Source organism: Octodon degus, unplaced genomic scaffold (assembly GCF_000260255.1).
Source record: "Octodon degus isolate 3935 unplaced genomic scaffold, OctDeg1.0 scaffold00268, whole genome shotgun sequence".
Taxonomy (NCBI): domain Eukaryota; kingdom Metazoa; phylum Chordata; class Mammalia; order Rodentia; family Octodontidae; genus Octodon; species Octodon degus.
Genome location: NW_004524844.1, coordinates 1,380,212 through 1,395,632, shown reverse-complemented (window position 1 = coordinate 1,395,632; position 15,421 = coordinate 1,380,212). Strand labels below are relative to the sequence as shown.

Genomic DNA, 15,421 nt, shown 5'->3' with positions numbered 1-15,421 from the left:
AAAAAAAAAAAAAAAAAAAAAAAAAAAACACCTCATGGTGATCGGTGATTCTTCTTCCTCAGCCTTCCATATTATGGAATTACAGTCATTTACTGGTATGGTTTGGTTTGGTTTTGAGTCAAGGTATTGCTATATAGTTTGTTTTTTTTTATTGAAGAAAAATATTTATATATAAATGGCAAAACAGTGAAAATTGAATTAACTTTAAGTCAGATGGAAAAGTTGACAGTGTAGAAAATGCTATTACATTGAAATATTTTTTATAAAAGTTTTCAAGTAGAAAAATTATAGCCCTTCATAAAAATCCAACCAATATTCCTTCTTTAATTTTTGATCAGAAAAATATTTTTTTTGTAACTCTGCCCTCGTTTTTCTTGAGTATGAAATATAGCAAAGCACTTCCAACTTAGACGTACAATAAAATGATCTCAGGTGAGTGATGGGTTGTGCTGTCCACGTGAACAAGCATTTAGAACATACTCTGAAGCCCCCATTGCGTATAGCCATGTCTTCTGTACACAAGGCAACTCGGACCAGCCCTCGCTGATGAGCTGACTCCTGATGAACATGATGAAACTGAATATTGTTGACATTTCGGTTAGAACATGGTGAAAATCTAAATGGCTACATATAAATCACACAGCAAATTAGTTGAAATATGTATGCATTTCTGCCTAAGTGTAATTGTACAGATAGAATCAACACTACCTGGATTAGCATGTTTGTATACTACTTAAAAAGATAATACATGTACTGTTAACTCCCTCCACTTTAAGCTTACATGTGCACATACACACCCAAATGGACCTCACTGCAAAGCGATACGTGGCGTGGATTTGTGAGGGCTTCCTGGGCTGGCATTAGGTGCACACCAGGTGACTCCGAGGGCTGCTATATAGTTTAGAACTCAGAGAGATCCCACTGCCTCAGCCTCCTGAGCACTGAGATTATAAATCTGAGCTGCCACACCCAGCTCCCAGCCCCGTTCTTTAATGTCAAGGAGGGGGGTTATGGAGGCGGAGTCTGGAAATGAAGTCTTTGTCTTCTCTGGCTTGATCAGGAAAAGGAGCAGCAGCACCTGGTGGCAGAGGTGGAGACTCTACAGGAGGAGGTGAGTCAAGGCCCAGCATTACCTGTCCACCTGCCCCCCACACACACCCCTGTAGCCCACAGGCTGGACTGTGGCACCCCAGCAATGTGAATGCCCTAGGCAACATCACATAAAATAAGAGCTGCATGGCTGACAGAGCATGGGCCCGGGAGGGTGCCTGGCTTGCCTGAAGCCACATAGGTGGCCACGGGCCATGGATTCCCTTGCTGTGGCTGTGTCCTCACCTGTACAGGTGAGCATAGCAGAAGACAAGGCAGACATGGAGGACCTGCTTGCTGAGAGTTGACTAGCATCGTTTATGTGCTAGCACTGTTTATGGTAAAAAGAACATGGGCTAAAGGCAGCCCTGACTTCAGCTCCCATCTCTGCCACTTACACAGCAGGCAGCTTTAGGCATGCAGCTTATCAATACCAAGCCTTACTTTGTTTTTGTTTTGTGCCCTGGGACAAAACCCAGGCCTCCAGTGTGGAAGGCAAGTGCTTCACCCCTGTGCCGCAACCATCCCCTGTCAAGCTTTAGTTCCATTCTCCAAGAACCAGGGAGACAGAAAATGTCATCTTAGTTGGTTCTGAGCCCACCTAGTTTTTGTAGCTGAAACTGGAATTCATCAATGATGAGACTCATCACGCTGCCCACCCTGAGGTGGCATCTGAGTTGCAGAGAGTCCACACGGGGCCCTCATGCTCCAGGAAACCACAGGTCTTCACCAGAATCTGTTGTCTCTGCTCTTCAGAGATGCATGATCTTTCTCCCATCTGTTCCCAGCCTGGGGAGGCCTGCTGCCTGCCGATCTCTGCACTCACAGTCCTCGCTGTGTCTGCTGGTGGCACCCGCAGCCATCTGCACACCCTTCCAGGGCCCAGAGGAGATCTGGCTGCTTCCTGTGGGCACTGAGGGCCTCGCTGGGCCTTACATAGAATCTGTATCATTACCCATCAGTGGATCTGAGCTGGGCTGGGAAGGGCACAGAGCCTCTCAGATTCCTATACTTTTTAGGGCCTCTGCAGTTGTATCCACCCCTCTACCCTCACAACTGAGGAGCGTGGAACTGGCTCAGGACTCATTTTTAGTCCTTTTTTTTTTTTTTTTTTAATTTCTAGTTCTGAGCTTTGCATTGAGCTATATCCTGAGCCTACTATTTATTTTTTATTTTGAGAGGGGGTCTTGCTAAATTGCTCTGGCTGAATTCCAGTTTATGATCTTCCTGCCTCAGCCTCCCAGAGTGCTGGGATTACAGGTGTGGTTTTCTGTGACTCTTCAGCACTCTCTCCCAGCTCTAAGCACCTCTGCCTAGTCCGGGCAGATCATGGATCCACTCTAAAGCTCTTAGCCCTGTTTCCAGTATTCCATGGCTCTTCTGTCAGCCCCAGCAGATGGCTACCCCAGTGTGAGGCGTGGAGCATGGGCAGAATGTGATGGTTTCTTCCAGAATGTATTTTCTAGGAATGAGGAAAGGTTCTTCCTGCCACCACTCGCTTCCTCACACCTCGCTCGCATCTCAGTGTTGTGGCTTATAGTCACATCAGTCCTTAACACACAGTCTGGCCACTGATGGTCCAGAACATGTTCAACTCCAAGGAAGAGGACCTTTGAAGAAAATGGTGGCTTCAACCTGAAGGACACTTCATTTTGAGAGATTCTGAAGGACGTGGTCTCCAGATTGGTTTGTTGGCTCACTGGCTTTTTCATCTGTTTCTAGCCCATGGCACAAATGGCTGCAACAGCTCCTGACCTCACACTCATTCAAAGCCAGGAGAGGAAGCCAGCAAATACCTATCTAATGGCACCTTGTTCCTCAGAAGGAGGAGCTTTCTCCAGAGGCTGGGTGCTCCACTCCCCACCCTCCATAGATCTTTAACTGACGCCAGGGATCACGTATCCCCCCCCCCATGCAAAGGAGGATGGGAAAGGATCTGACCTTCAGCAGCTAAGATGTGAGGCAGATATGCAAGAAAGGACAAGAATGGCCATGAGGTTCCCTGAATCTGCCAAGATGTCCCTCTTTATTCACCTCTGGGCTGGGGCTGGGACTTGCCTGTCCTCAGACACATGAGTAGATACTTGAGGATCACAGAGGTGACAAGCAGGGGAGTGACAACCAGCAGTCCCTGCATCTGCACTGTACAGAAGGCCCCTCCAGCCCAAGAGTGCCAGGACTCCCTGGGCACTGACTTGCTTGATAAGCTGCAGCTATTCTTGGTTGCCACCCTCTCTGCAGCTGCCTGCGGAGCAGCTATAGATTGAGTTCTCAGGTTACGGTTATGGAGGATAATGCTGGTAATGTGACACTCGCCCAAAGGGACGCATGGCCTTCTGAAGGAGGATGAGGGGCTGCCTCTTGTTTCTGCAGGAGCAGCTGAGTAACCAGCACCCTGTGGAGGGGCTGGGGATCTAGCGAGCAGTCCCCACCAGGTGGACAGATGTTGACACAGCACTCCCGCCCGTCCTTTCTCCGTCCTTCACCTGGCTGCCCAGGCCCGCTGAGACAGTGAGCAAAGTGAGGGCGGCTGATGGAGGACTTGGAGTCTAGCCGGAGGAAGCAAGGCAGAGCTGTCTCAGTATCCTCTAGGCACCAGAGGAGGGCGCGCCAGAGGAGATCTGGGCTGCTGCTGCTGATACCTGATACCTGACGCACCTCCTACAACAGCTTCAACTCCACGCAGTTGAGAGGCTTCTGGTACATAAATACCTTAGGCTGCAGTTTGGACCGGAGTGTTTCATCTTGTTCTATGCTCTTTTGGCAGTACTTGGAGCTTCACATTCAGCTGCATCACCAGCCCTTGTCTAGTTTTTACTTTGAGACAGGGTCTCACTAAGTTGCCAAGTCACCCAGGCTGGGCTCAAACTTGTGATCCTCCTGCCTCAGCCATAGAGTGCTGACCTGTTCATTCTAAAGTCCTGTCTGCATGGGCTGCCCTCTCCTGGCCTTCTTGCTTCCCTCAGAGCTACAGCCCGGATACCACGGTCTGCTGCCAGGTCGCAATGGGCCTCCTAGGGCCCACCTCTGGAATTTGCTTTGGCACCCTCTGCTCTGGGTCATCTCTACTTGCGTTGCACTCCCATGGGCAGGATGAGGCTGTTTCACTCGGTCCCCATTCTCAGCACTGCATCTGGTATGAAGGAGAGTCCAGGATTACAGACGAGATTTGAACTCATCACTGGGATTTGCATCCACTTCTGCTCAGTGAGCTTGGCTAGGGTTCTTAGGCACCCTCCCCCAACTCCTCTGCAGAACTGAGAGCTATGGTGCTGTTCCCAGCTAGGGTGGCACATTGCACAGGAGCCTGCTTGAGGTCCTGGACAACCACTGGGAGCCAAAAGGACACCAGCCAAATCCAAATGCATGGATTCCACAGGACAGTTGACCTGGATTCTGCATAGATGAAGGCTCAAAAAGTACTTGTGAGAGAACTTACTGTTAGATTAAAAGAATTGACACAGTTTGACCAAAAGCAAGGTAGACCTTGTTCTGATCATCTTTTAACAAACTAAGCTGGGCATGGTGGCACATGTGTGTTAGCCCAGCACTTAGGAAGCTGAGGCAGGAGAGTGGCAGCGAGTTCCAGGCCATAGAACTATGTAGCCATGGGCCACAGAGGGACTTCAGCTCCACCCGGAGTTACATGGTGAGATCCTCAAAAAAATTAACAGAGATGAGTAGCTGTATAAATTAGGATCAGGGCAAGTTGCACAGCCTCTGTTCTTGAGTTGCCTTTATCTTTAAAATGAGAACTGGGAACTAAGTTGACCTGTGTGAATTTTCAGCAAACAGCTGTTATCATTGGTGTTACCAATGCTGAAGCCAGCTGTCCTGTGCACCCTTCTCCTCCAGAATGGAAAGCTGCTGGCTGAGCGGGATGACGTGAAGAGGAGGAGTGAGGAGCTGGCCACAGAGAAGGATGCTTTAAAGGTGCTGCCTCTGCCTGCTGCCAGAGAGCACTCCTCCCCAGGGCCACTGTCACCATCCGGGTTCAGCTACTGAGGCCAGTTGAGTGCAGGACTCCTCTGTCAGGATCCAGCAATCCAGCTCCAGGCAACCCTGCTGAACCCCTCTGTGTAGCTGACATCCAGGCTGTCATGGGAGGCCGTGGAGAGGCGCTGGGAGATAGGGGGGCAAGCGGGTGACCAGGCCAGGGTATCCTGGAGGCTGGAGATGGACAGGCTCATTCCTTGGCAGCGGCAGCTCTATGAGTATGAACGCCTCATCTGCCAACGGGACGCCATCCTTTCCGAGGTGAGGGCCCAGGAAGACAACATTAGCCCTTTGCACACATTTGCCCCTCAGTTCCAGAGAAGTCACAAGCATAGCCTTCGGGATCTGGAATCCCTCTGCCCTGTCTGTCCCTCTCAGCCACAGCCAGTACCCCAAAACCAGCAGCCTCAGTGTCTGGGGACCTGGGCCTGGACACAGCTGGCTTTGTGCTTTCCTAGCGCACGCGGCATACCGAAAGCCTGGCCAAGACAGTGGAGGAGTACAGAGCCACCACCCAGGTCAGCACCCCACTGAGGACACCACCTGACTCCCCTCCTTGCATCCCTTTTCAGCCCACACACGGAGCTGCAGCTGCATTTCCCACTTCTTCCTCTGTCCTTCTTGCTCTCCTCCTTTACTCCCCCTTTGTCGTTCATCTCTGTGATGTCTTAGGCTGGCTCCCTGCAGCACTTGTCTCTGCCTCTGGGTACAATGTGTGTGTTCTGGTTTCACTGTGGGCTCCTGTCTTCGTGAGTCTCTCACATCCTGCCCCTCTGTGCATCAGTCTGTTACCATCCACACCTCGCTTTGCCAGGGATCCCCACATCTGCCTGCCTTCCTGTACTTTCTCTGGTTGTGTCTCTCTCTGTACCTTCAGCTGTGTAAGTGTGTCAGTGTCCTCATCCCCCTGCGAGTCGGGAAGTAGAGAGGGTGTAAAGGACCAAGGCAGTGGCAGTATGGAGAAGCCAGCGTCCTCCATGCTCCCCTCCCCTGCAGGAACTGAGGCGGGAAATCTCTCACCTGGAGGAGCAGCTGAGTCAGGCCCAGGAGGCACCAGATGAGTGAGTGGCTGGTAGGGAGCCAGGTGAGGACTGGTAGTGGCAGCAGAGAGAAGCAGCACCCCGTCTTGTCTGTGTGGCCAGGATGCTGGAAGGAGCCCAGGCAGGAGGAGCAAGCTGGACTATGCCACTGCCCCCATCGCTGGGTTTGGAGATCGAGGCCATTTGGCAGGTAGGCCCAGCAGTCCTGGACTACAGTGGAGGCCACCAAGACAGAAACTCCAGTGTGTCCCCACTCTGATGCTCACATTTAGCCTGGCCCATGGCCCCAGACCTCTTTTGGGGATCCCCTAAATCACACTGCTGCCAAGTGCTTCGCACCCTAAACTCAGCTCTTCTTAAACTCTCTCTGTACCTCAGATGCCAAACCCAAATCTGTTGGCAGCCCAGCCCAAGCTGACTCAGCCCTGTCACATCCACTCATATGGTCACCTCATGCTCACCCTGACCTGTCCTGGTCCTGCTCCCATGCCCCAGCCCCAGCCTCACAACAGGCCTTTCATTCCTCCTCTTTCCCCAGGCCCACACCTGCACCTGTCTCCACCTTTGCCCCAGTCTGGCCCCTCCTGATCGCAGAAACAATTTTTCCTTCCCAGAAACAAGAGGTGACAGGTGATGATCTCTCCAGTCCGCTGTGTGGAGTATGGCAGTGGGGAGAGGTCACCCGGGAGCCCAGTGAAGAACCTGAGGTTCCATCTGAAGTCCCAGATGGGGGACAGGTGAGCAGGGGAGAGCACAAGGCCAAGGATTCCCTTCACACCTTTGCTTATGCCTTGATCAATGAGCAGACATTTATTGAAAGCCCACTGCGTGCTGCACCTCAAGCCCCAAGCCAAACGGGATGCCACCCTTGCCCTATTTGGATAGACCTGCTATAAAGCAAGAAAAAATTAAGTGGTAGCTTTTTATTTTCTTTTTTTATAAAACATTGCTAGGAATCATGTTACTTAAAACTGTAGCCACGTGTAGTGGTGCCCATCTGTAATCCCAGCACTCAGGAGGCTGAGGCAAGAAGATTGTGGTGAGCTCAAGACCAGCCTAAACTACATAGTGATGAGACCCTGTCTCAAAAAAACAAAAGAAAAGTACTTGGGAGGCTAAGGCAGGAGGATCACTGTGAGTACATAGTGAGACCCTATCTTTCAAACAAAGCAAAACAAAATATAGAGACACAAAAAAATATAAGTGGTTCAAGGAATAAAGACTTTCTGAGCAGCAGGAACAGCCTTGGGGGCCTAAATCCACATCATACTTGGGAGCCACCCCAGCTGGCCTAGGTTGACTAGTGAGGTACCAGGCTAGCTAATGAAAGAAATTCCTGTCAGCTTGAGATTGTGTTTTTCTCTGTACGACCACAAAAAGGTTGAGGGCGAGGAGCAGGACTGAGCCCTAGCAGGCAAGATCCCTCTGAGCTGCATAAGGGACCGGCTGAAAGCTGGAAGGCCAGGCTAGAGCATGGAGATGCTGAACAGGGACCTGCAGCGAGAGTAGGTGCACAGGGCTAGGGACAGACAGGCTTCAGAGAAGAGTGATGAGAGGAGGACCACCCTGGGGCCACCACAGACAGCTGGGGGCTTAAGCTGAACACAGGAAGTGACTGAGTTTGGAGAATGAGATCAGGTTGGTGACCAGGGTCGAGACCAGGAGGTGGCTCTGGGCAACACAGAGGCCCTGCATCCTGAGGGGTTGGAAGGTGCAGTGACTCCTCCCAGGCCATCAAGCAGGAGAGATTAATGGACATCCAGGGCTTAGGGGACCTTGATTCCTGAGTCCTGTGGGATGGCACATAGGACTTATAAACAATTGTCCTGTGTGTGGCTTCTGCCCCTGAGAGGGTGACAGAGTGGATCCAAGTGGGGGGAGTCACAAAAAGAGGTCTTAAGGTGGATTCAGGGCAGGCTACACATAGGGTCTGGGACATGGGCAAGGGGAGAGCAGGTACCATGGAGCAGACATGGCCAAAAGCCAGGGAGAGGATTCATATGGCAGGAGTGAGGGACACCTGTCTTTTTGTTTCCACAGAAAAATGCCAAGGGAGAGCCAGCATGCCCTGAAGGAGAGAGGAAGGAATCATTCCTGTGGTAGGAGCTTGTTCCTCAGGAGCAACCCTCTGCCTCCCGGTGACACCACATTTATCCTCCTGGTGCTACCCCTTTATTCACACAAAGCCTTTCGGGGGGCCCTGGGCCTGTGGAACAGAGAGGCTCAGACCCTCTTGTCTCTCACTCCGGGGAATCAGACCAAACCCAGACAGCTCCAGGAGGAGCTGCAGCACCTGGAGGAGGTGACCCTGAGGGTGGCCTGGAGGACTGAGAAGGAGTTGGTACAGGAGCTGTGTAGACAGGAAGCAGGGTGGCCACCTTCCCACCGAATACCTCCTCCTAGGCCTCCAGGAGGCCCCAAGGAATGAGACCCCCACCTCAGTTACCTTGTGCTAGGGCTGGAGAGTGTGTCCAGTTGTATCCCTGAAGCACCACTATGGTGCCTAAACGTGGTTGCCCAGGCTGGGTCCAGGCCATTGAGTGTGTAGAAAGCATTAGGTGCAGGGCAGCCCTGGACCACTGGTTTCTGGAGCTGTCTTCCCCTCCCCCACCCCTTCCCCTCCAGTCTCTGCCTAGATGACTAATGATGCGGCCCCTGTGGCCTCTCATTGGACTTGTCTGGAAGGTGAGATCGGGTGGGCTGGGGGCTCTGAGTTGTGCCTCCCTGTGTCACCTAGGAACAGAGGAGGAGCGGAGCCCGTGATGGCAGGGCTGATGCTGTCTTGAGTTTCCCCCAGGATGGGAGAGAGGCAACCAGGGTTGAAGCCTGACCTTGACAGGTCTAGGGAACTAAACCACCTGTGCCCAGCGTAGTTTGGGAGACATTTGGGAGGAAGAGAGGGCTGAGGGATCAGCCGTCTCCCAGGGTGTGCAGGGCCTGGTCCTTGGTCCCATTGTGGATGTCTGGGTGCCTGAGAACTGAGTCTGCAGAGAGGAACTGGAGGGGCTCAGTGGCCGTGACCCAGGCATGGCAGAGATTGGGCTTCAGGAGAAGTGATTTGGGTGTGGGCAGAGCTCACTGAGCAGGACCTCCGGGTAGGAGGACCTGAGCGGGAGCTCCAGGACTTAAAGATCCAGTAGGCCAAGACCCAGAAATAGACACAGGTGTTGGATGGCGGCCTAGTGGGCATGCGGGTGCAGCAGGTGCTAGGGTGTGGGAGGTGGGGGCGTGGGAGAACCCGAAGCCTCTGGTGAGGAATCACCTGGAAAGCAGTAGGTGGAATTCTATTCCCGGGTAAAGAGGATCCCTTGCCCTTTGAGAAGATCACAGTTTGGAGAATTGGTGGAAATTTTCTTGAGAAACACAGGCATGGGATACCCAGGCCCTCCTGGGCCCATCTGTGCTGGGACTCCACCTGCTTTAAAGGCTCCCTCCCAGTTCCCCTGGGCAAAGGGAGCCAGGTGAGGGGAAGGAGGTTTCCAGTGACATCCTTGCCCTCAGGTTGCCCAGAAGAGAGGAATCAGAAGCAGAAGAGGAAGCAGAAGGGAATTGCTGGCTCACGGTAGGCAGTGCCAGCACCCCTTCAGAGCCCTCCATTCACTCCACCCCTACCCCACCCCCACCCTCAGGAGCAGAGAAGAATATCACCATGGGTCTTGAGATAACCAAGTCTTCCAGTGGCTGAGGTGGGGGCAGCCAGAATGTCCCCAGGAGATCCCCCCAGCCAGTGTACAGGGCTGAACCCTCAGCCCCAGATTGTGTAAATGCACAGTGCCAGGGACCACTAGTGGTGGGCAGGCCGCCCAGCTGCCCTGTCTCCCATCTCAGAGCCCCTTGTCTTCCCTGTAAGGGGGAGGCCACAACCCCAACTCAGTCACTGGCAGGAGGAAAGGAAGCTGCATGAGAAGCCCATGGCTTCAGCTGCAGTAGGCATGCCAAAGCCAGTCTAGCTGCATACTGGCAGCACTCTGGGGCCCAGACTGGCCAAGACACCTATCCTTGAGGATGCTGTGCTCAGAGCAGCGTGGCCCCATACCCCACCACACTGTGGGCTCAGACAGTGCCAGCTCAGTGTCTGTGCAGCTGGTGCCATGATAGTCTACCAGCCCTCCTGTCAGGGCCACACGTGAGGGGCCTGGTCCCGTGCCTGGTGCAGTGGCTGACGGTAGTGAAGACATGGCTGGGGTCAGTCTTTGTTTTTATTGCCTTATTGGTGTCACCATCATCGTCCCTGGAACAAAGCTGTGGGGTGGGAATGCCCAGGCGTGTGCAGAGGAGGCCTGAGCAGAGACCCAGGCAGGAGCAGTCTGAGGCCTACCTGTACAAGGTGCAGCATAGGAGCATAGGCTTCACGTCTGCAGGGGTCCTGGCATGGCCTCACCAGCTCAGAAACTCCCAGAATCCGGTGGGACATGAAAATGACAATATGAGCAGCTCACTCAGTCCTGAGTGCTCACTGTACTGAGCCCTCCTCTGAGCCCCTCTCACTATTTTTCCTTCCTTTATATTTGTTTGAGCCAGGATATTTTTATTATCATTTTTTAATGTATTTAGTACAGGGGCTACAGTGTCTCACTACACATATTGGACTCATAGTGATCCTCCTGTTTTCAGCCTCTGAAGTGCCGGGGTTACAGGCATGCACCACCATGCCCAGTCTTTTTTTTTTTTCCGGAACCCGGGATTGAACTCAGGCCTTTGCGCTTGCCAGGGAAGTGCTTATTCCACTGAGCCATCTCCCTGACTCCATCCATGTCCAGTCCATCCACGCCCAGTCTTGAGCCAGGGTCTTGCTGTGTAGTTCAGGCTGGCCTTGAACTTGCAGTGATCCTACTACCTCAGCCTCACAAGTGCTGGGATCATAGGTGTGCACCACCACACCCAGCTTCCTGCAGCCACTCTTCTAGTCTCCTATGAGTTAGAGACTGTCACATCCCTGACAGGTGGGTGGGTAAAGTGAGGCAAAGAGGTGTGGCATGACCTGCCAAAGGATACGTGGCCGAAAGTTGCAGGGCTGGGACCCCCACCTGACATCATGTTCCAGAGATGCTCCACGTCTTATGTGCCCCCTGGAACCAGGGGGTCAGTTCAGTCCAGGACCCAGTGCCCCAGGGGTGTCTCCTTTGTCCTTCAGGCTGATCCATCTATCCTTCTGAGAGACCCTTACCCTGAAGACATTGCCGGACACCCTCCTGAGAGGTAATGAAACCCATGAGGATTGGAGGGGACGTGGGGACAGACAACTCGGGATAATTCCTTCCCTCTATCCCTCACAGCCCTGCCGAGCTGGTGCTCCAGCAAGCCCTGGTGCCTGTGGTAAAGGAGCTGGTCCCAGTCGAGAGGCCCTGGGACCAGTACCACCTGTCCCCACTGTGTCCCCAGCCACCCAGGTGCACCCTTGAAGCATCTCCTGAAGAGGGGAGGTGGCCAGACCCAGGAGACCATGCCTCCCATACTGAGCCCTCTCCCGCCTCCCACTAGGGCCCCTCAGCACTCGCTGCTCCATGCCCGGGTCCTGGGCCCGATGCTCCTGCTGCTGCTGCTGCTCTCAGCAATGCTGCTGGGCCGGATCCGGCCACCCACCTGGCCCCACCTGCAGCTCTGTTACCTTCAGCCGCCACCCGTGTAAGCGCCACTTCCCTCACCCTGCTCAGTGTTGTCACCACCTGCCAGGCCCACACTCCCAGAGCCAGTGCAGGGGCAGCCCCATCTCTGTGTTGGGTATTTATGTGATATCTCCACATTTCCTACTGCTGTGACTCCATTTCTTAACAAAACAAAACAAAAACACCAAATAATGGCTTTTGGTGCCGTGGATTATTTATCGTCTCACCACCCAAGGCTGGAGGAGGAAGAGTAGTGTGGCTAAGACCTCTTCAACTTTGCAGTCCTTCCCTCATGCCCAGAAGACAATAGCAGTGACAGCTCCCAGCATCCCTTTGGGAGCCACCTGTCTTACGTGGGAGGGAGGCTGCCTTCAGGGCCAGGCATGTTGCTGCCCACACCTGGGCGCTGTGTGAGTAAGGGCCTGGTCTCTGCCTCAACCCCCCATCGGGTTCTGAGTGACTTCCACTGCCCCCTGGGAAGGAGTGGGGGTTTGTCCTGTCCTTTTTTTTTTGTGGAACCGGGGGATTGAACTCAGATCCTGGCGTTTGCCAGTCAAGTGCTTATCCTACTGAGCCATCTCCCCCGCCCCAAAGGCAGACCGGGGACTCGAACCCACTAACTCGCTTTGTAGAGCCTAATGCATAAACCGCTACGCTCTCTCTCCAGCTGGTTTGTCCTGTCTAAACTGCATCCTAGCTCTGTAGTGGACCGTCTTGCACCGCCCCCAGAATCCCCCCCCCCGTTCGTGCTGACCATCGTGACAGTGATGAGAGGAGGGGGTCCCAGCAGACAGAGCAGCAGTTTGTGGGAAGCCCAGGTGGCTGTGGGGAGAGAGCAGACTGTGCTGTTTTTCTTGCAGCCTGGGAAGGGTTTGCGTGTAGTGGGAAGTGAGATGAGATGGGAGAAAGTAGAGTACAGGAAGAGCCCAGGCCACTGCCCAGCTGTAAGGCTGGGGGGCCGGGGCCAGGGCCGGGGCCGGGACTCCGGTGGGGTCGCGTGGTCCCAAGAGCTGGTTCAAGTGCAGCAGGTAGAATAGCACCGGGCTACACGTGCAAATGCTGCTTAGCCATGGAATCCTGGGTCTTCCTAGGGCAATGGGAAGCCTGCAACTTTTTCTTTTTCTTTTTTCTTTTTTTTGATTGAACTCAGACCCTTGCACTTGCGCTTATTCTACTGAGCTATCTCCCCGGCTCATACCTGTACCTTTGAATGTGACACACATTTGGATTCCAGTTATCCTGTCCCTGGCTAGCTGACAACTTGAGAAAATTACTCCTCACTTTGTCATGTTTATTTGTAATATTGGAGCTGGGATATAGCTCAGTAGCGCAGCGCCTGCCTGGCAGGTGCGAAATTGTAAGTTCCATTCCCGGTACAAACAACAACAGCAAAACGTAATATTAGGCCAACCGTCAAAGTGTTTGTTGGAAATACCCCTTGTTATTTCTGGGGCCACAGCCTAAGGGCCTGTGGGGACTAACTCGCCACAGCCCCGCCCCTCTACGTGAGGCACCACCCTCTTCCTCTTCAGGCCAATCAGAGTGCGATCCGCACGAGCTGTGCCCCTCCTCCTTCCGACCCAGCGCTAGTCGGCGCCCTCCGCGTCCATCAGAGAGTGTGGCTGGTCAGTGCTGAGGGGCGGAGCCGAAGAACTGGCAGCGCCGTAAAGGAGAGAAACATACTGATTGGCTGCCTCTTCGCTTCTCGCTTCACCTGCGGCCCAGGTGACCCCCGCCCCGGCCTGAGGTCCCCTGCTCCCTGGCAGCTCGCCTCAGAAATCTCTGAAGAGGAAAAGTTCTAATTAAAGGATTTTTTTCTGTGCGTCGGGCTCTGCTGAAGCACTGTACAGTACAGGATCTGGTTTAATCCTCGTAACAAGCGAGGAAAAGGCGCAGGGAGGTTTAAAAGCCGCGTTCCTAAGGAGACAAAGGGGCAACAGCAAAACAGAGAAAATGAGAGCTAAGGGAGAGAATGAAAATCCGAAGGCAGACGGAAAAGGAAGTCATGAGAAAGCCAACCAGAGAAAGGGGCAGGGTAATTAAAGGAAGAATTTCAGAGCCAGAAGAATGGAGAGCCAGATGTGATGGCGCACACCCGTCAGTCATCGCAGACGTTAGGAGGCTGAGTCAGGAGGATCGCTGCTAGTTTGAGGCCAGCCTTGGCTACACAGCGAGACCCTGTTTTTAAAAGGGGGGATGGGCACTGAAGGGTGAGTTGCCAAGAGTGGCCGGCGCAGACCTCACACACAGAGGAGCAGAAAAGGGCGCAGGCGAGCAGTCTTTATTAGCGGCTTAGGGCGCATCTAGCAGCAGCAGCCGATGCATGTACGAGTTCAGCCAGTGGCGGCGCTCAAGGGCGGCCAGCAGCCGAGCGCGCTCCCGGAAGGCCGCGTCGTCCGCCAGCGCCAGGCTGCGCTGCGACACAGACACCGGGGTGGCCGGACCCGCCCGGGCCTGGCGGGAGGTGCGAGGGCTGTGCGGAGACGGGAGACGGGGAGTCCGAGTTACCGCGCATCTGGGCTTGCCCGCCGGTTCTCCCTGCGGTCTAACTCGGAGCCCGATTACTGCACCTGGGCAGAGAGGTTCTGCCTCCTCCCCTCCCTTTGTCTCCTGCCCAGGTCCCTCTGCTCCCTCGGTCGAGGCGCCCTGAGACCCAAGCCAAGTCCGATCCTATTCCGCCCCTGGCACTCAGCTCGCGGCCTGGCACAGGGGAACGCAGCCGCGGGGCGCTGAAAATGAATCTGAATCCAAGTCTCCGTGCCTCGCCCACATCTGTCTCCTGTTGCTCCTCCACCTACCTGCCTTCCTCCACGCCGCGTCACACTCTGACCTCCCCGCTTTGTATCTCCTGGCCCTCTCTTTGGGTCTCTAGTTCCATTTTCTCCGGGTCCCCACCCTCCCATGGGAGTCCTGGGCCTGGGACCTACCTGAGGACCCCCGCGAGGGGCAGAGCGATACCCGAGGCGGTGCGGGTGCCCCAGGGCACGAGCAGAAGCAGAAGCAGCAACAGCCGCATCCGGGGGCTCGGGGACACCTGGCGAGTCTCCATCACCTGTGGGGAGAGGAAGGGCTGAAGTCTGACTCTGAGCCCAGATCCTGGCCCCGTCAGCCGCCCACCCCAGGCCGCCCGCAGGGCCCCCTACCGCGCAATGGGCTTGGGCGGCACACAGGCAGCCCCCTTATATCGCTTTCCCAGCCCCCGCACTGGGCAGTGACGCAGGCCGGGCTGGGGGCGCAGGGTCACCTCCCCCCAGGCTCATTAGGAGTCGCTGGCGGTAATGAGGAGCCGGGGGTGGGGGCCCTGCCACTGCTTGGCCGCCACCAACTAATTGGGACTAGGAGCGGGACCTGAGACGAGGGAGGGGAGAGACAGACAGAGAGGTGGTCACAGGGGGTGTGTCAGAGGGATAAAAATAGAGGCTGTGGAGGGACCAGGAGAGCATAAGTCAGAGACAGACAGAGATGGGGAACAGGCAACGCAAGAGAGGAAGCACCGAGGGACAGGCACACGGGGAAGGAGTAATAAGGACAGGAGCCAGAGCCTGAGGCCATGAAGTTACAGGGGCTGAGAAAGGGAGCAGAGAGCAGAAAAGGAAGGGCGAGGGAGAGGGAGGCAGAGGGGAAAAGCTGTCCGACAGACAGAAGGACAGAGGAGGGACAGCAGCCCAGTGCACAGCCCTAGGGCCAGCC

General features: G+C 54.5%; 2 protein-coding genes across 3 annotated transcripts in view; one reads left to right on the top strand and one right to left on the bottom strand.

The window, feature by feature from the left end:
- The window catches only part of Ccdc155 (coiled-coil domain containing 155), a 22,220-nt gene extending 10,346 nt beyond the window's left edge, over positions 1-11,874 (top strand). The window contains exons 9-20 of one of the 2 annotated variants that reach the window (XM_023706728.1): positions 1,061-1,111; positions 4,945-5,022; positions 5,290-5,346; positions 5,544-5,603; positions 6,082-6,146; positions 6,228-6,315; positions 6,740-6,862; positions 8,166-8,224; positions 9,627-9,687; positions 11,260-11,324; positions 11,402-11,515; positions 11,607-11,874. In XM_023706728.1, the coding sequence (XP_023562496.1) occupies positions 1,061-1,111; positions 4,945-5,022; positions 5,290-5,346; positions 5,544-5,603; positions 6,082-6,146; positions 6,228-6,315; positions 6,740-6,862; positions 8,166-8,224; positions 9,627-9,687; positions 11,260-11,324; positions 11,402-11,515; positions 11,607-11,754 (969 nt within the window). In that variant the 3' untranslated portion in view covers positions 11,755-11,874. The remainder of the gene's footprint in view (positions 1-1,060; positions 1,112-4,944; positions 5,023-5,289; positions 5,347-5,543; positions 5,604-6,081; positions 6,147-6,227; positions 6,316-6,739; positions 6,863-8,165; positions 8,225-9,626; positions 9,688-11,259; positions 11,325-11,401; positions 11,516-11,606) is intronic. The other variant, XM_023706730.1, reaches the window with a different exon arrangement.
- Positions 11,875-14,023: 2,149 nt separating this feature from the next.
- Pth2 (parathyroid hormone 2) lies at positions 14,024-14,780 on the bottom strand. Its single transcript, XM_004646457.1, has 2 exons — positions 14,659-14,780; positions 14,024-14,204 (listed from the first exon to the last, which is right to left on the bottom strand). The coding sequence occupies exons 1-2, from the start codon at positions 14,778-14,780 to the stop codon at positions 14,024-14,026; spliced, it is 303 nt and encodes a 100-aa protein (XP_004646514.1).
- Positions 14,781-15,421: the final 641 nt, after the last annotated feature.

Excerpts from the sequence above, each read along its gene's own strand:
- Pth2 (XM_004646457.1), bottom strand. The coding sequence starts at position 14,780 with ATGGAGACTCGCCAGGTGTCCCCGAGCCCCCGGATGCGGCTGTTGCTG. Across the intron at positions 14,205-14,658 it reads CCCCTCGCGGGGGTCCTCAG|CCCTCGCACCTCCCGCCAGG; the intron begins GTAGGTCCCAGG and ends GTCTCCGCACAG.